The 19,933-nt window shown below is 38.7% G+C and overlaps 1 protein-coding gene across 1 annotated transcript in view; it reads left to right on the top strand.

Annotated features, from left to right (window-relative positions):
* Window positions 1-19,933, top strand: part of LOC143269826 (uncharacterized) — a 179,669-nt gene that overhangs the window by 152,215 nt on the left and 7,521 nt on the right. Inside the window, exons 5-10 of the mRNA XM_076556968.1 lie at window positions 3,660-3,734; window positions 7,434-7,509; window positions 8,899-9,014; window positions 12,490-12,564; window positions 15,862-15,936; window positions 19,656-19,730. Of these exons, the coding sequence (XP_076413083.1) occupies window positions 3,660-3,734; window positions 7,434-7,509; window positions 8,899-9,014; window positions 12,490-12,564; window positions 15,862-15,936; window positions 19,656-19,730 (492 nt within the window). The remainder of the gene's footprint in view (window positions 1-3,659; window positions 3,735-7,433; window positions 7,510-8,898; window positions 9,015-12,489; window positions 12,565-15,861; window positions 15,937-19,655; window positions 19,731-19,933) is intronic.

The raw sequence follows: 19,933 nt of genomic DNA, 5'->3' as shown, positions 1-19,933 counted from the left end.
AAGCTCTTACCAGTCCGGCACTGGCCATATTCCAGGACACAGTGGGTCTTGGGTGTGGCTAAAGCCCAACTATACACTGGATAGGCAAGGCAGACTGCTCCTGACATGTACAGGAGTCAGAGCCTGTGGAAATCAGCAAGGGCAGGAACTGTTTGATTCCCAGCAGTATAAGTCCTAGTCACCTGTTCTGTCTCCTGTGCCGGAGGTAGCATCCTGCTTCTGAATCAACTCCTTCTCTTCTAAGATTGATATTACTTTGTCAGACTTAAAATGCTTTATCATATGTTAGGAATGCAATCTATTTCAGACCTTAGTATATGACAGATTCTGTTGAAGGTTACTGTGGGAACTGATATAGCATTGTCAGTGTTCACAAGCAAACCTTAGTGTCTATGAATATATCAGGCAGTGACATTTGCTGTTGAGACCCTACCTGTCACACAAGGCATGTCTTCACAATAAAATGTAGTGCAGTAAATTAAGATGTTATCATCCTGTTGTCATTTATCTTCACAGATTCAACTTTCCAAGCTTGATTTCCTTTCCACTTGTATTTTTGTCTCTATAAGCTGTAGTTCTTTTGTTCTTCTTTCCTAGTCAGCCCGTTCCTCTTTATGTCATCAGGCCCGGCCTGTGCTTTGCTGGAATTAGATTATTTACTGGTGTAGAGAGGATTGTATTACATATTTACCTTGAAAGTAATTCACACACCAGATTTCCTTGTTCTTGGTTATGTTTTTTTTTTTATTTTTTTTAACTGTGCAAATCTTGTCTCTATAACCTCAGTCTCTGATTTCCTATTCCTGATAGTATGTTGGAGGCTAGGTAACACCATTCTTATGGATTAATCTATCACCTCTGAATATGTGAGCTTTTTTTCTGCCTTCTTTTTACATAGACTTTTAATGCTTTGTGTGTTGGAGAGATGAAGTCACGTAGTATCACAAATAGTACACCGAAGACTGCCAAGCATTCAGAAAGACCCTACATGTACTTTCTTGCATTATTTCCCAAATACTGCATAATGGAACACCTCTGATTAGTGACATTTGATGCCCAGTTCCAATAGGTACATATATGGGATCCCACAGAGTTTTGCTAGGGAGATCTTAGCTTGTTTTACCAGCAAGGCCGTAGAAGAAGACATGATTAGACCATGGGCCAGATTACTAGGTGTTTTATAGTGTCTACACTTGTTTTTATAAATTTGAGATGGTGGTAGAATTGTCCATTTGACCAAGATTTTTTATAGTGCTGTTTGCTGCAGTTTGCAAATTAACAGAGCTGTGGGGGGGGGTGAGTAAAAATAATAGGTATATTAATGCATAGTAAGCAGTCAATAAAAGTATAATAGTGATGAGAATTATGAATAGACTTTATTTTGAAGAGGACAGAGAAAGAGAAAAAGAAGAAGAAGAAGAAGAAGAAGAAGAAGAGGAGGAGGAGGAGGAGGAGGAGGAGGAGGAGGAGGAGGAGGAGGAGGAGAGAGAATATAACTTTTCAATATTCCCATGTTTTGAATTGCAGGACATTCCTCAGTGTAGCTCTTGTTCCATGCATGGGGGATTACAAAAAAACTGTGGAGATACTGGGTTGATTCTAATGTTTTCATCCAGGAGTCAAACAACCAAGTTTGTAAGTTTTGGGAGACAAGGGATATCATCATGGATAGGATATTTATAGAGTTATGGGTTGTATAATCACAACATGTGTGTGTTCTCTGAGGAATATCCCTCAAGTTACTTTATTTTTTCTGTTTATACTCTATATAACTATGTAGATGGATATATCAGCAAGCTAACTGCTCTGACTTATGAAGACCTTGGAAATATTAGAATATACAAATGAAAATATGACATTTTGCATTACCATCCAATTCTAGGACACAAGGCATAGTGAGTGGATAGTTACAGTAAAATACCTGAATTTTAATGGACAGGCTGCTTAACATATTTGGCAAATTCCATCACTGTTGTATAAATAGTAGATGGTCTTTTTAATTAAAAAATGGAAGCTGATATTGGGGTAAATTCTGATATAAAGGAGAAACAAATGAATAAGCCACTTCCATATCTAAATTTGCCATCTCCATGGATCTTCTGAAGGAATGTTTCTGATTCCCTAGGCAAAAGCTATCCAGGCAGATAGCCTCTAGTTCCTGTCTCTTCAGATCTTATACACTGTTGTCTGCCCAGCCATCACTTCTTTCCTAGTGCTTCAGTTAATGGCATAAGTGCTTCCCAAATACTGGGATTAAAGGTGTGAGATCTCAAGTACAAGAGTTAAAGGCAAATGACTACGGAGTATAAGAATTAAAGGTGTATTCCAACAATGCCTGTCTTTGTTTCTCTCCTAGACTGAGTCAATCCTATGTAGTTCAGGGTAGCTTTGAAGGCTGTGGGATACCAAGAGATCTCTGATTCCCCAGTAAAAGGTTTACAGGTGTGTCCCACCACTCCCTGTCCTCTATGTTTAATGTAGAGGCTTGATCTCTGCTCTGTTCTTCAAGCACATTATCTATGGTACACACTATATCACCATACGAACCTGGGATTCACATTATGTTCATCTCACATTGATGTGCACCTCATCGTGCCACTAAAATATGATGGCTATTTAAGCATATCTCTACTCTTGAAATTGTATCAGCTGCATGTGCATACATAATTCTTTCACTATGAAAACCAGGGCATATTCTAATATATCCCATGGAAGAATAGTGGAGTGATAGATGTATGAGTGGCTTATAATATTTAGTAAGCTGACAAAAGTGGAAAAATTTTTTCTCAAGTATTCTAGCCCTAAGATGCTGCCCATGGGCTAGAGTTGGTCTCATACCCATGCATACTCATGTGAATTTCATGAATAAAGATAACAAAAGTAGAGCAAGTACATGATCAAAAGATGGAGTAGTCTTTGCGGACTAATTATAATGATGGGAATGTAGTGAATTTGTTCAAAAATTTCAATAATCACACATTAATACTGAACAGGAAATTGTATGAGTATGAATTGCAACTGTGAAAACAAAATTAATGCAGAATGCGTGAAGACATGTGTGGATCCACACCAAAAATAAAACGGAGAAATGTGCAATTGCTGAAGGTATATATGCATCTTGAGTATTTCTTTCTGAAAGGAATATATCAGATTATGGCTTAATCAACATGACACTTTAAACTATGATATGCAAATTGGGGATTTTCAGGGCAGTGCTTCATGGACACCTCTCTATCTTCAATACAAGCATCCCAATTCAGGCATTCATGTAAAACCACACACACACACACACACACACACACACACACACACACATATATATATATATATATACACATATATATGTATATGTGTGTATATATATATATATACACATACTGTTCTTATAACAACTGAATTTCAAGCATTTAATCATTTCTGTTGGGGAAGCTAATATTTCATGTCAGAAACTGGCAGCAGCAAGCAGCAACTGTCAGCAGAGAATCAAAATCATCCAATTCTAGGCAGAAACGGAGGCTTTTGTGTAGATTGGCAGGATGTAGACATAAGCAGAGGGATAAATCATCATCCACTATTTTCCTCAGGTTTTTTTTAAACTATTGATAATTGGAGTGAGGAATCAGGATTAATTACGTTCTTTCCCTATCATCCACTTTCAGTTTCGCTGCTTCTGCTACTACATGTATTCAGAGGGAGACAAGAATGAGTCAGCAGCTCCTGTGTTCATCTCCAAGGTAACCTCAGGATTTGCCTCCATTGCTGAAATTGAGATCACTGTCCTTATTGGTTCTTATTCTATGATGAATTTGAATGCACACTGTCCTTCAATCAGAAGCAAGGAGTGCTTATAAAAGCGACAGCATTGCGAGCTCTTACCAGTCAGGCTTTGGCCATATTCCAGGACACAGTGGATCCTGGGTATGACTAAAGCCCGACTATACATTGGACAGGCAAGGCAGACTACTCCTGACATGTACAGGAGTCAGAGCCTGTAGAAATCAGAAACGACAGGGACTTTTTGATTCTCTGCATTATAACTCCTAATCACCTGCTCTGTCTCCTGTGCAAGAAGTAGTATCATGCTTCTGATGCAACTGCTTCTCTGTTAAGATTTGATATTGCTGTGTAGACTTGAAATGCTGTATCATCTGTTAGGAAGGTAGTCCATTGCAGACGTTAGTATATGAGAGATACTGGCAGGGTCAGGTTCCTTTCTTCTACCAGGGAAGGTACTGTGGGAACTATTACGGCATAGTGAGTGTTCACTACCAACCCCTAGAGTTTAGATATATATTACTCAGTGATATTTGTTGGAGAAATCCTATCATACAAGGCATGCTTTCACAATTAAATGTAATACAAGAAAATAAGTTTGATCACCCTATTTCAATTTATCATCACAGATTAAACTCTCCAAACTTGATTCGAATTCCCCTTTTATTTTGGCGTATAGAAGCCCTAGCTCTTTTGTACTTTTTCCTACTCAGCCCATTCCTCTTTATGTCATCAGGCCAGACCTGAGATTTGTTACAAATCAATTATTTACTGGTGCTGAGTGGATGGTATTATATATTTACCTTTTAAATAATTCATACTCTTGATTTCTTGTTTCTTGGTTATAATTTGTTTGTTTGTTTACTTTTCTTTGTTTGTTGTGTAAGTGTGCAGATCTTGTTTCTGTAACCCCCGCCCATGAACTCCTCTGTCTGATATTACATTGGAGACTAGATAGCACTGTTTCTAAGGATTCATCTACCACCTCAGAATCTGTTAGTTTTTTTCTGCCTTCTTTTCAACATAGAATATTGATGCTTTCTGGGTGTGTGAGATGAAGTCAAGTAACATCACTAATAGTACACCAAAGCTGTCAGGCATATAGAGAGAACCCAACTGCATATCCTTGCTTTATATCCCAATTAGTCCCTGATGAAAAATCTCTGGTTAGAGACATTTGATGCTCAGATCCAACAGGTACATACATGGGAGCCCACCGAGTTTTGCTAGTGATATCTGAGCTTGCTTTACCAGGAAGGCTGCATAAGAAGTGTTAAACCATGGGCCTGATTACTAAGTGTATTTAGGCATCGACACTTGTTTTTGACAATTGGAGATGGTGGTAAATTTATCAATTTTACTGACATTTTTATAGTGCTGTTAGCTGTAGTTTGAAATTAACAGAGCTAGGGGACTATGAGTAGAAATAATAGCTGTATTAATGGCTTAGTAAGCAGTCCATAGAAGCCTCATTGTGCCAAGAATTGTTATAATGACATTAGTTTTAAAAAGAAGAAGGGAGAACATAACTTTTCAGTATTCTGATATTTTTAAGTGCAGGACATTCCTCAGTGTAGCTCTTGATCCATGTATGAGGGATTACAAAAGAGGTGTGGAGATACTGGGTTCATCCTATCTAGGAAGCATACAACCAAGTTTTATAGTGGTGGAAAAACAGGATAGCATCAGAGATAGGAAATTCATGGAGTTAATGGTTGCATAACCACAACATGTGTGTGTTTTCTGAGTAATATTCCTCAAGTTATTTATATTTTCCTGAGTGTTGTCTACCCCAGAATGTAGATGGTTATAGCAGCAAGCTAACTGTTTAGAATTATGAAGAACTTGGAAAGGTTATTACAATATACAAATGAAAATATGGCATTTTTATTCCCATCCAATTCTAGAACAAAGGCATAGTGAGTGGATAGTGAGAGTAAAATACCTTAGTTTTATAGGACAGTTTGCTTAAGATATTCTGAGAATTTCATAACTGTGTACAAATAGTAGATGGACTTTTTAATTAAAAATAAAAAACTCAGAAGCTGATATTGAGGGTAATTTCTGATATATTGGAGAATCAAAAGAACAAGACACTGGCATGTCTCACTCTGCCAACCCCATGAATCCTCTGAATGAATGTCTCTGAGTCCTTAGCCCAAAGCTATCCAGGTGAAAAGCCTCTAGTTCCTGTTTCCTCAGGCCTTATCTACCTAGGTCTGCCCTGCCATCACTTCATTCCCAGTGCCTGGTTTAATGGCATATGTGCTTTCCAAATAGAGGGATTAAAGATGTGAGATCTCAAGTGCAGGTATTAAAGGCAAATGACCACCAAGTACTAGAATTAAAGGTGTATTCCAGTAATGCCTGGCTTTGTATCTCTATTAGACTGAGTCAATCCCATGTAGTCCATGTTAGCTTTGAAGGCGTTGAGATACAAACAAATCTCTGCATCCTAAGTGAAAGGATTTTAGGTGAGTGCCACAACTTCTTGGCCTCTATGTTTAATCTACTGGCGTTTTCTGTGCTCTGATCTTCAGGCATATTACTTATGGTACACAATATATTACGATACATACTGGGGAGAAACACTATATCTTTCTGACATTGGTGTGCACCCCTGCATGCCACTAAAATGTGATGTCTATTTAAGCATTCCTGTACTCTTGAAACTGTATCAGCTGCATATGCATGCATAATTCTTTCACTCTCAAACTCAAGGAACATTATAATGTATCCTGTGGAAGAATGGTGAATTGAAAAATGTATGAGTGGCTTATATTTTTTAGTAAGCTGATAAAATTGGAAAGATAGATTTTCTCACGTGTTCTAGCCCTGGTACTCTGCCCTTGGGCTAGTATTAGGTCTCATACCCATGCATACTCAGGTGCTTTACATGAACACAGATAACCAAAAATAGAGCAAGTACATGATCAAAGTATGGAGTAGTGATTGCAGACTAGAGGGAATCTAGTGAAGGGAATGCAGTGAATTTGTTCAAAATTTTAATAGTTACACGTTAATTCTGAAAAGGAATTGCATGAATATGAACTGGCATTGTGAACCAAATTAATGCCAAATGCATGCAGACATGTGTGGATCCACACCAAAAATGAAACAGACAAAAATGCAATTGCTGAAGGTATATATGTATCATGAATATGTCTTTCTAATAGGAATATATTAGATTATTGCATGATCAACACGACAGTATAAGATACGATATGCAATTTAGGTATGTTCAGAGCAGGTCCTCCAGGTCAATTCCTTATTTACAATACAAGCATCCCTTTCCAGGCACTACACACACACACACACACACACACACACACACACACACACACACACACATGCACACGCACAGACACACATATATGTTGCTCATGTCACAACTGGACTTCAAGCATTTAATCATTTCTGTTGGGGAAGCTAACATGTCATATCTGAAACTGTCAGCAGCAAGCAGCAACTGTCAGCAGAGAATCACAATCGTCCATCGCAAGGCAGAAACGGAGGCTTTTGTGTAGATAGGCAGGATGTAGACACCAACAGAGGGAAAATTGATTACCCCCGACATGCCAGAGGTTGTTTTTTTCCTTTGGATAATTGGAGTGAGAACCCAGGATCAATTACCTTCTTTTCCTCTCATCCAATTTCAGTTTCGCTGTTTCTGCTGCTACCCATATTCAGGTGGGAGACAAGAATGAGTCAGCAGCTCCTGTGTTCTTCTCCAAGGTAACCTCAGGATTTGCCTCCATTGCTGAAATTGAGATCACTGTCCTTATTGGTTCTTATTTTATGATGAATTTGAATGCACACTGTCCTTCAATCAGAAGCAAGGAGTGCTTATAAAAGCGACAGCATTGCGAGATCTTACCAGTCAGGCTTTGGCCATATTCCAGGACACAGTGGGTCCTGGGTGTGGCTAAAGCCCGACTATACACTGGATATAAAAGGCAGACTGCTCCTGACATGTACAGGAGTCAGAGCCTGTGGAAATCACAGCAAAGGCAGGGATTGTTTGATTCCCAGGATTATAAGTCCTAGTCACCTGCTCTGTCTTCTGTGCAGGAAGTAGCTTCCTGCTTCTGAAGCAACTGCTTCTCTGTTAAGATTTGATATTGCTGTGTCAGACTTGAAATGCTGTATCATCTCTTAGGAAGGTAGTCCATTGCAGACATTAGTATTTGACAGACACTAGTGGAGTTAGGGTCCTTCCTTTACCCTGGAAGGACACAGTGGTACTTCTCTGGCATTGTCAGTGTTCACAAGCAAACCTTAGAGTCTATGAATACAGCACACATTGACATTTGCTGACCCTACCTGTCACAAAAAGCATGCCTTCGCAATACATATGTAGTGCAGGATATTAAGATGTTATCATCCTGTTGTCATTTATACTCACAGATTCAAATTTGCAAGCTTGATTTGCATTCTCCTTGTACTTTGGCATATACAACCTGTAGTTCTTTTGTTCTTCTTTCCTAGGCAGCCCATTCCTCTTTATGTCATGAAGCTAGGCTTGAACATTTTCTGAAAATCAATTATTTACTGGTGCTCTGAGGATGGTATTACATAGTTCCATTCTAAGTTATTCACAGACCAGATCTCTTTGTTCTTTTTTATTTATTATTATTATTATTATTATTTATTATTATTATTATTTATTTTACAACACCATTCAGTTCCACATAATAGCCACAGAATCCCCTGCTCTCCCCCTCCCACATCCCTCCACCTTCCCCCAGCCCACCCCCCATTCCCACCTCCTCCAGATCAAGGTCTCCCCTGAGGACCGGGATTGACCTGATAGACTCAGTACAGGCAGGTCCAGTTCCCCCCCTCCCAGACTGAGCCAAGCGTCCCTGCATAAGTCCCAGGATTCAAACAGCCAACTCATGCAATGAGCTCAGGACCCGGCACCACCGCACAGCTGCCTCCCAAACAGATCAAGCCAAATGACTGTCTCACCCATTCAGAGGGCCTGATCCAGTTGGGGGCCCCTCAGCCTTTGGTTCATAGTTCATGTGCTTCCATTCATTTGGTTATTTGTCCCTGTGCTTTATCCAACCTTGGCTTCAACAATTCTCGCTCATATAAACCCTCCTCTTTCTCACTAATTAGACTCCCAGTACTGCACCAGGGGCCCAGCCGTGGATGTCTGCATCCAGATTCCTCAGTCTTGGATCGGGTTTATGGCACAACTGTCAGGGTGTTTGGCAATTCCATCACCATAGTAGGTCAGTCCCGGCTATCTCTCGACCATTGCCAGCAGTCTTTTGTGGGGGTATCTTTGTGGATCTCCGTGGGCCTCCCTAGCTCTGTTTCCTCCCCTTCTCATGTGGTCTTCATTTACCATGGTCTCCTATTCCTTGTTCTCCCTCTCTTTTCTTGATCCTGCTAGGATCTCCCGCTCTCTTTCCCTCGACCGTCGCCCTTCATTGCTTCCACTCATGACCAGGCTGTTCATGTAGATCTCATCCATTTTTCCGTGTCTTTTTTGGGGTCCCGTTTTCCAGGCAGCCTCACTGGTGATGTGAGTAGCAGTCCAGTCATCCTTGTTCCACATCTAGCATCTTCCTATGAGTGAGTACATACCATATTTGTCTTTCTGAGTCAGGGATGCAAGGGTGGTTCAACATACGAAAGTCCATCAATGTAATACACCATATAAACAAACTCAAAGAAAAAAAGCTACATGATCATCTCACTAGATGCAGAAAAGGCATTTGACAAAATCCAACACCCCTTCATGATAAAAGTCTTGGAGCGATCAGGAATACAGGGAACATACCTAAACATAATAAAGGCAATATATAGCAAGCCAACAGCCAACATCAAATTAAATGGAGAGAAACTCAAAGCAATTCCACTAAAATCAGGAACGAGGCAAGGCTGTCCACTCTACCATACTTATTCAATATAGTACTTGAAGTTCTACCCAGAGCACTAAGACAACATAAGGAGATTAAGGGGATACAAATTGGAAAGGAAGAAGTCAAGCTTTCCCTATTTGCAGATGACATGATAGTATACTTGAGTGACCCCAAAGATTCCACCCAGGAATTGATAAAGCTTATAAACACCTTCAGCAACATAGCAGGATACAAGATCAACTCAAAAAAATCAGTAGCCCTCCTATATACTATGTCTTTGTTCTTTTTTATGAGTTGTTTGTTTGTGTGTTGTGTAACTGTGTCGATCTTGTCTCTGTAACTTCAGCCTTTGAATTCCTATGTCTTATAATACATTCATCTACCACCTCTGAATCTGTTAGATTTTTTTCTGCCTTCTCTTTGACATAGACTCTTGATTCTTTTTGGGTGGGAGAGATGAAGTCAAGTAACATCACAGACAGTACAGCCAAGCCTGACAGGCATATATATACACTTGTTTCTAACAATTGGAGATGGTGGTAAATTTATCAATTTTACTGACATTTTTATAGTTCTGTTAGCTGTAATTTTCTAATTAACAGAACCAGGAGGGTATGAGTAGAATTAATGGCTGTATTAACGGCTTAGTAAGTAGTTAATAGAAGCTTCATCATACCAAGAAGTGTTATAATGACATTAGATTTAAAAAGAAGAAGAAGAGAGAACATAACTTTTAGGTATTCCAATAATTTGATGTGCAGGACATTCCTCAGTGTATCTCTTGATTCATGTATAAGGGATTACAAAAGAAGTGTGAAGATACTTTTTTTTTAATCTAGGAAGCAGACAACCTAGTTTGAATGTGGTTGAAAAAAAGGATAGATTCAGAGATAGGATTTTCATGGAGTTATTGGTTGCATAATCACTACACGTGTGTGTTTTCTAATATCCACCAAGTTACTTTATGTTTTCCTGAATATAGTCTACTCCACAATGTAGATGGATATATCAGCAAGCTAACTGTTCAAAACTATCAAGAACTTGGAAATATTATTAGAATATACAAATAAAAAAATGACATTTTCGTCACTATCCAATTCTTGGAAACAAGACATAGGTAGTAGATAGTTAATGTAAAATACCTGAGTTTTAATGGACAGTTTGCTTAAAATATTTGGGAAATGCCATAACTGTTGTACAAATTGTAGATGGATTTTTAAATAAAAAACAAAACAACCAAACAGAAACAGAAGGTGATATTGGGGTAAATTATGACAGAAGGGAGAAAGAAAGGAACAATCCATTGCCGTGTGTCATTTTTCCAACTCCATTAATCCTCCGAAAGAATGTCTTTGAGTCCTTAGATGAAAACTATCCAGGCAAAAAGACTCTAGTTCCTCTATCTTTAGGCCTTATACACCTTTGTCTGCCCAGCCATCACTTCTTTCCTAGTGCTGGGATTAATGGCATATGCACTTTCCAATTACTGAGATTAAATGTGTGATATCTCAAGTATAGGCATTAAAGGCAAATGACTACCAAGCATTCGAATTAAAGGTGTATTCCAATAATGCCTGCCTTGTTTCTCTCCTTGACTGAGTCAATCCATTATAGTCAATGGTAGCTTTGAAGGCTGTCATTTAAAAACAGATCACTGCTTCCCCAGTGATATGATTTCAGGTTTGTGGCACCATTTCCTGTCTTTTATGTTTAATCTATTGGTGTGTTTTCTGCTGTGATATTCACACACATTATTTAGGGTACACAATATATCACCACTCATACCGGGAAGAAATACTATGTCTGTCTGACATTGGTGTGCACCTCTGCATGCCATTACAATGTGCTGGCTATTTAAGCATACCTCTACTTTGAAACTCTATCAGCTGCATATGCATGCATAATTCTTTTACTATGAAACCCAGGAAACATTCTAATGTATCCTGTGGAAGAATGGTGAAGTGAAAAATGTGTGAGTGACTTATATTAATGATTAAGCTGAAATAAGTGGAAAGACAGATTTTCTCCACTATTCTAGCCCTGAGATTCTGTCCATGAGCTAATAGTAGGTCTTATAACCATGCATACTCAGGTGATTTACATAAACAAAGATGACAAATAATTGAGCTAGTACATGATCAAAGGATGGAGTAGTGATTGCAAACTAAATGTAATGAAGGGAATGTAGTGAATTTGTTCAAATTTTCAATAACCACACATTAATCGTGAACAGGAAATTTTGTGAGTATGAAATGGAACTGTGGAACAAAAACAACCCCAAATACATGCATACATGTTTGGAAACACACAACAAATCAAACAGACAAATGTTCAATTGCTGAAGGTATATATGTATCATGAATATATCTTTTTAAAAGGAATACATCAGATTATTGCTTAATGAACATGACACTGTAAGATATGATATGCAACTTAGGGATGTTCAGAGCAGGGCTTCTAAGTCATATCTCTATTTACAATGCAAGCATCCCATTTCAGGCACTATGTACACACACACACACACACACACACACACACACACACACACACACACACATTTCTCTCAGGTCACAACTGAATTTCAAATATTTAATCATTTCTGTTGGGGAAGCTGACATGGCATATCAGAAACTGTCAGCAGCAAGCAGCAACTGGCAGCAGAGAATCACAGTCATTCATCTCTAGGCAGAAATGGAGGTTTTCATGTAGATAGGCATTATGTAGACACAAGTAGAGGGATAAATGATCATGCCCTACTTGCCACAAGTTTTTTTTCCTTTTAATAATTGGAGTCGGAACCCAGGATCAATTACATTCTTTCCCTCTCATCCACTTTCAGTTTCACTGCTTCTGCTTCTACATGTATTCAGAGGGAGACAAGAATGATTCAGCAGCTCCTTTGTTCATCTCCAAGGTAACTTCAGGATTTGCCTCCATTGCTGGAATTGTGATCACTGTCCTTATGGGTTCTTATTCTCCAATGAATTTGATGCACACTGTCTTTTAATCAGAAGCAAGGAGTGCTTATAAAAGCGACAGCATTGCGATCTCTTACCAGTCAGGCTTTGGCCATATTCCAGGATATAGTGGCTCCTGGGTATGACTAAAGCCTGACTATACATTGCATGGACAAGGAAGACTGCTCCTGACACGTACAGGAATCAGAGCCTGTGGAAACCAGCAAGGGCAGGGATTGTTTGATTTCTACCATTGTAACTCCTAGTTACTAGCTCTGTCTCCTGTGCAGGAGATAGCATCCTGCTTCTGAAGTAAAACATCTTTTTAAAGGTTGATATTGCTTTGTCAGACTTAAAATGCCATAACATATGTTACCAATGTAATCCATTTCAGAACTTAGTATATAACAGATGCTTTTGGTGTCAGGCTCCTTTCTTCACCCTGTGAGGATACTGTGGGAACTGATATGGCATTGTCAGTGTTCACAAGCAACTCTTAGTGTCTATGAATATATCAGGCTGTGACATTTGCTGATAAGACCCTACCTGTCACACAAGGCATGTCTTCACTATAAAATGTAGTGCAGAAAATTAAGATTTTATCATCCTGTTGTCATTAAACATCACAGATTCAACTTTCCAAGCTTGATTTCCATTCCTCTTGTATTTTTGCCTATATAAACTATATAGATCTTTTGTTCTTCTTTCCTAGTCAGCCCGTTCCTCTTTATGTCATTAGGCCAGTACTAATCTTTGTTGGAAATCAATTATTTACTGGTGCTGAAGGGCTGGTATTACATATTTACCTTGAAAGTAATTCACACACCAGATTTCCTTGTTCTTCCTTATGCTTTTTGATGTTTTATTTGTAATTGTGTAGATCTTGTGTCTCTAATCTCAGTCTCTGATTTCCTATGTCTGATAGTACATGGGAGTCGAAGTAACACTGTTCCTATGAATTCATCTACTACCTCTGAATCTGTTAGATCTTTTTCTGCCTTCTTTTCTACATAGACTTTTGATGCTTTTGGAATGGGAGAGAGGAAGTCGCATAATATCAGAAATAGAACTCACAAGCCTGCCAAGCATTTAGAAAGACCATACCTGTACATTCTTGTTTTATTTCCCAAATAGTGCATGATGGAACACCCCTGATTAGTGACATTTGATGCCCAGTTCCAATTGGTACATATAAGGGAGCCCACAGATTTTTACTAGTGAGATATGAGCTTGGTTTCTCAGCAAGGCTGCATAAGAGGTGATTAGATCTTGGGCTTGGTTACTAGGTGTTTTGAAGTTTTGAAGGGTCTACACTTGTTTTTAACATTTCGAGTATGTGGTAAAATGATCAATTTTACCAAGATTTTTTATAGTGCTGTTAGTTGCAATTTGCAAAGTAACAGAGCCTGGGGGGTGGGGTGATGAGTAGAAATAATAGGTATACTAATGGCATAGTAAGCAGTCAAGAGTTTAAAAGTGCCAAGAATCATTAATAAACTTTATTTTTATTTATTTATTTATTTATTTTTTGGTTTTTCGAGACAGGGTTTCTCTGTGTAGCTTTGCGCTTTTCCTGGAACTCACTTGGTAGCCCAGGCTGGCCTCGAACTCACAAAGATCCGCCTGCCTCTGCCTCCCGAGTGCTGGGATTAAAGGCGTGCGCCACCACCGCCCGGCAATAAACTTTATTTTTAAGAAGAGGAAGAAGAAGCCGGGCGTTGGTGGCGCACGCCTTTAATCCCAGCACTCGGGAGGCAGAGGCAGGCGGATCTCTGTGAGTTCGAGGCCAGCCTGGGCTACCAAGTGAGCTCCAGGAAAGGCACAAAGCTACACAGAGAAACCCTGTCTCGAAAAAACCAAAAAAAAAAAAAAGAAGAGGAAGAAGAAGAAGGAGGAGGAGGAGGAGGAGGAGGAGGAGGAGGAGGAGGAGGAGGAGGAGGAGGAGGAGAGAGAATATAACTTTTCAGTATTCCAGTATTTTGAAGTGCAGGACATTCCTCAGTGCAGCTCTTGTTCCATGTATGGTAGACTACAAAAGAAATGTGGAGGCACTGAGTTGATTCCAAAGTTTTCATCCAGGAGTCAAACAATCAAGTTTGAAAGTTTTGGGAGACAAGTGATGTCATCGGGGATAGGAAATTTATAGAGCTATGGCTTTCATAATCACAAGTTGTGTGTGTTCTCTGGGAAATATCCCTCAAGTTATTTTATTTTTTTCTGTTTATAGGCTACATCACAATGTAGATGGATATATCAGCAAGCTAACTGTTCTGAATTATGAAGAACTTGAAAATATTATTAGAATATACATATGAAAATATGACATATTACCTTCCCATCCAAATCTAGGACACAAGCATAGTGAATGGACAGTTACAATAAATACCCGAGTGTTTTGGACAGTTTGATTAACATTTTTAGCAAATTCCATAGCTGTTGCCTCCCATGGGCTAGTAGTTGTTCTCATAAACATGCACATTCATGTGGTTTACATGAAAAAAGAAAACAAAAATAGAGCAAGTACATGATTAAAGGATGGAGTAGTCCTTGAGGACTAATTATAATGATGGGAATGTAGTGAATTTGTTCAAAATTTCAATAATCACATTTTACTGAACAGGAAATTGTATGAATATGAATTGCAACTGTGAAACCAAAAGTAATGCAAAATGCATGCACACATGTGTGGAACCACACCAAAAATCAAACAGACAAATGTGCAATTGCTGAAGGTATATATGCATCATGAGTATTTCTTTCTGAAAGGAATTTATCAGATTATTGCTTAATCAACATGACACTTTAAACTATGATATGCAAATTGGGGATTTTAAGAGAGGGCTTCAAGTTCACCTCTCTATTTCAATACAAGCATTCCATTTCAAGCATTAATGTAAAACAACAAATACATGTGTGTGTGTGTGTGTGTGTGTGTGTGTGTGTGTGTGTGTGTGTGTGTTCATATGTATATATTCTGTTCTTGTAACAACTGAATTCAAGCATTTAATCATTTCTGTTGGGGAAGCTAACATGTAATATCAGAAACTGGCAGCAACAAGCAGCAACTGTAATCAGAGAATCACAGTCGTCCATCTGTAGGCAGAAACGGAGGATTTTGTGTAGATAGGCAGGCAGGATGTAGACACAAGCAGAGGGATAAATGATCACCCACCACTTGCCACAGGTTTTTTCCTTTTGATAATTGGAGTGAGAACTAAGGATCAATTATGTTTTTCCCTCTCATCCACTTTCAGTTTCGCTGCTTCTGCTGCTACAAGTATTCAGAGGGAGACAAGAATGAGTCAGCACCTCCTGTGTTCATCTCCAAGGTAACCTCAGGACATGCCTCCATTGCTGGAATTGAGTTCACTTTCCTTATTGGTTCTTATTCTACAATGAATTTGAATGCACACTGTCCTTCAATCAGAAGCAAGGAGTGCTTATAAAAGCGACAGCATTGTGAGCTCTTACCCGTCAGGCTCTGGCCATATTCCAGGACACAGTGGGTCCTGGGTGTGGCCAAAGCCTGACGATACATTGGATAGGCAAGGCAGACTGCTCCTGACATGTACAGGATTCAGAGCCTGTGGAAATGCCAGCAAAAGCAGTGATTGCTTGATTCCCAGCCTTATAACTCCTAGTCACCTGCTCTGTCTCCTGTGCAGGAAGTAGCATCCTGCTTCTGAAACAACTGCTTCTCTGTTAAGATTTGATATTGCTGTGTCAGTCTTGAAATGTTGTATCATCTGTTAGGAAGGTAGTCCATTGCATACATTAGTATATGACAGATACTGGTAGATTCAGGTTCTTTCTTCCATCTGGGAAGGTACTGTGGGAACTATTATGGCATAGTGTGTGTTAACTACCAACCTCTAGAGTTTAGGTATATATTACTAAGTGACATTTGTTTAAGAAATCTTACCTATCACAAACGGCATGCTTTCACAATTAAATGTAGTGCAATAAATTAAGTTTTGATCACCCTGTTGAAATTTATCATCACAGATTAAACTCTCCCAGTTTGATTCGAAGTCCCCTTATATTTTTGGCATATTCAAGCCCTAGCCCTTTTGTTCTTTATTCTTACTCATTCCCCTTTATTTCACGAGGCCAGACATGAGATTTTTGCAAATCATTTATTTACTGGTGCTGATTGGATGACATTATATATTTACCTTCTAAATAATTCATATTCCAGACTTCTTGTTTCTTGGTTATAATTTGTTTGTTTGTTTGTTTCCTTTTTAGTGTGTTTTGTTGGATAAATGTGCAGATCTTGTCTCTGTAACCCCTGCCTATGAACTTCTCTGTCTTCTATACATTGGAGGCTAGCTAACACTGTTCCTACAGATTCATCTACCACCTCTGAATCTGTTAGATTTTTTTCTGCCTTCTTTACAACATAGAATATTGATGATTTCTGGGTTGGAGAGATGAAGTCAAGTAACATCACTAATAGTACACCCAAACCTGCCAGGAATATGAAGAGACGCCAATTGCACATCCTTGCTTTATTTCCCATCTAGTCCATGATGGAAGACCCTGGTTAGAGACATTTGATGCCCAGATACAACAGTAACATATATGGGAACCCAAAGACTTCTTATGTGAGATCCGAGCTTGCTTTACCAGAAAGGCTGCATAAGACGTGATTAGACCATGGGGCTGATTACTAAGTGTTTTGAAGCACCTACAATTCTTTATGACAATTGGAGATGGTGGTAAATTTATCAATTTTAATGACAGTTTTTATAGTGCTGTTACCTGCAGTTTGAAATTAGCAGAGCCAGGAGTGAATGAGTAAAACAATTGCTATATTAATGGCTTAGTAAGTAGTCAATAGAAGCTTCATCAGGCCAAGAAATGTTAAAATGACATTATTTTTTAAAAAGAAGAAGAAGAGATTACATAACTTTTCAGTATTTCAATATTTTGAAGTGTAGGATATTTTCCCAGTGTAGCCCCTGTTCAATGTATGAGGGATTACAAAAGAAGTGTGAAGATACTGGGTTGAACCTGTATTTTGATCTAGGAAGCAGACAACCAGGTTTGAAAGTGATGGGAAAAAAGGATAGCATCAGAGATAGGAAATTTATGAAGTTATTACTTGCATAATCACAACACGTGGGTATTTTCTGAGGAATATCCATCAAAATAATTTATGCTTTCCTGAACATAGTCTACACCAAAATGTAGATGGATATATCAGCAAACTAACTGTTCAGAATTATGAAGAACTTGGAAATATTATTAGAATATACAAATGAAAATATGGCATTTTTATTCCCATCCAATTCTAGGACAAAGGCCTAGTGAATGGATAGTGAGAGTAAACACCTGAGTTTTACTGGACAGTTTGCTTAAGATATTCTGGGAATTTCACAACTGTGTACAAATAGTAGATGGACTTTTTAATTAAAGAAAAAACCTCAGAAGCTGATTTTGGGTAAAATTCTGATACATGGGAAAAACAAAAGAACAAGACACTGCCATGTCTCACTCTGCCAACTCCATGAATCCTTCGAATGAATGTCTCGGGTGTCCTTAGCCAAAAGCTATCCAGGTGAAAAGCCTCTAGTTCCTGTTTCCTCAGGCCTTAAATACCTTAGTGTGTACAGCCATCACTTCTTCCCTAGTGCTTCAGTTAATGGCATAAGTGCTTCCCAAATCCTGGGATTAAAAGTGTAAGATCTCAAGTGCAGGTATTAAAGGCAAATGACCACCAAGTACTAGAATTAAAGGTGTATTCCAATAATGCCTGGCTTTGTTTCTCTCTTAGACTGAATCAATCTTATCTAATCCTGCATAGCTTTGAAGGCTCAGAGATACACACAGATCTCTGCTTCCCAAGTGATAGGATTTCAGATGTTTGCCACCACTTCCTGGCCTCTATGTTGAATCTAGTGCCTTGTTCTGTGTTCTGATCTTCAGGCACATTCTTTAGGGTACACAATATATGACCACACATACCTGAGAGAGACACTATGTCTATCTAACTTTGATGTGCATCTCTGAATGACACTAAAATGTGATGGCCATTTAAGCATACCTGTACTCTTGAAACTGTATCAGCTGCATATTCATGCATAATTCTTTCACTATAAAATCCAGGGAACATTCTAGTGTATCTTGTGGAATAATGGTGAACTGAAAAATGTATGAGTGGCTTATATTTTTAGTAAGCTGATGAAATTGGAAAGATAGAATTTTTTCCACTATTTTAGCCCTGGTATTCTGCCCATGGGCTAGTAGTTGTTCTCATACCCATGCATACTCAGGTGCTTTACATGAACAGAGATATTCAAAAATAGAGCAAGTACATGATCAAAGAATGGAGTAGTGATTGCAGACTAGATGGAATCTAGTGAATGGTATGCAATGGATTTGTTCAAAATTTCAATAGTTACAAGTTAATACTGAAGAGGAAATTTTAAGAGTATGAAGTGGTACTGTGAAACCAAAATTAATTCCAAATGCATGCAGACATGTATAGAACCATACCAAAAATCAAACAGACAAATGTCCAATTGCCGAAGGTATATATGTATCATGAATATACTTTTTAAAAGGACTACATCAGATTATTCCTTAATCAACATGACATTGTAAGATACAATATGCAATTTAGGGATGTTCAGAGCAGTTCTTCAAAGTCATATCTCTATTTACAATACAAACATCCAATTTCAGGCACTATGTACACACACACACGCACACTCACACATATATGCACACATGTGAACACACACACACATACATATACATATAGCTCATGTCACAACTGAATTTCAAGGTTTTAATCATTTCTGTTGGGGAAGCTAACATGTCATATCAGAAACTGTTAGCAGCAAGAAGCAACTGACAGCAGAGAATCACAATCGACAATCTCTAGGCATAAACGAAGGCTTTCATGTAGATAGGCAGGATGTAGACACCAGCAGAGGTATAAATGATCACCCCCGACTTGCCACTGGTTGTATTTTTCTTTTTGATAATTGGAGTGAGGAATCAGGATCAATTACGTTCTTTCCCTCTCGTCCACTTTCAGTTTTGCTGCTTCTGCTGCTACATGTATTCAGATGGAGACAAGAATGAGTCAGCAGCTCCTGTGTTCATCTCCAAGGTAACCTCAGGATTTGCCTCCATTGCTAAAATTGATATCACTGTCCTTATTGGTTCTTATTCTCCGATGAATTTGAATGCTCACTTTCCTTCAATCAGAAGCAAGGAGTGCTTATAAAAGAGACAGCATTGTGAGCCCTTACCAGTCAGGCTCTGGCCATATTCCAGGACACAGTGGGTCCTGGGTATGACTAAAGCCCGACT

This window comes from Peromyscus maniculatus, chromosome 1 (genome assembly GCF_049852395.1).
Source record: "Peromyscus maniculatus bairdii isolate BWxNUB_F1_BW_parent chromosome 1, HU_Pman_BW_mat_3.1, whole genome shotgun sequence".
NCBI lineage: Eukaryota > Metazoa > Chordata > Mammalia > Rodentia > Cricetidae > Peromyscus > Peromyscus maniculatus.
The sequence above is the reverse complement of the archived record's forward strand: the minus strand, read 5'-3'. Positions and strand labels throughout refer to the sequence as shown.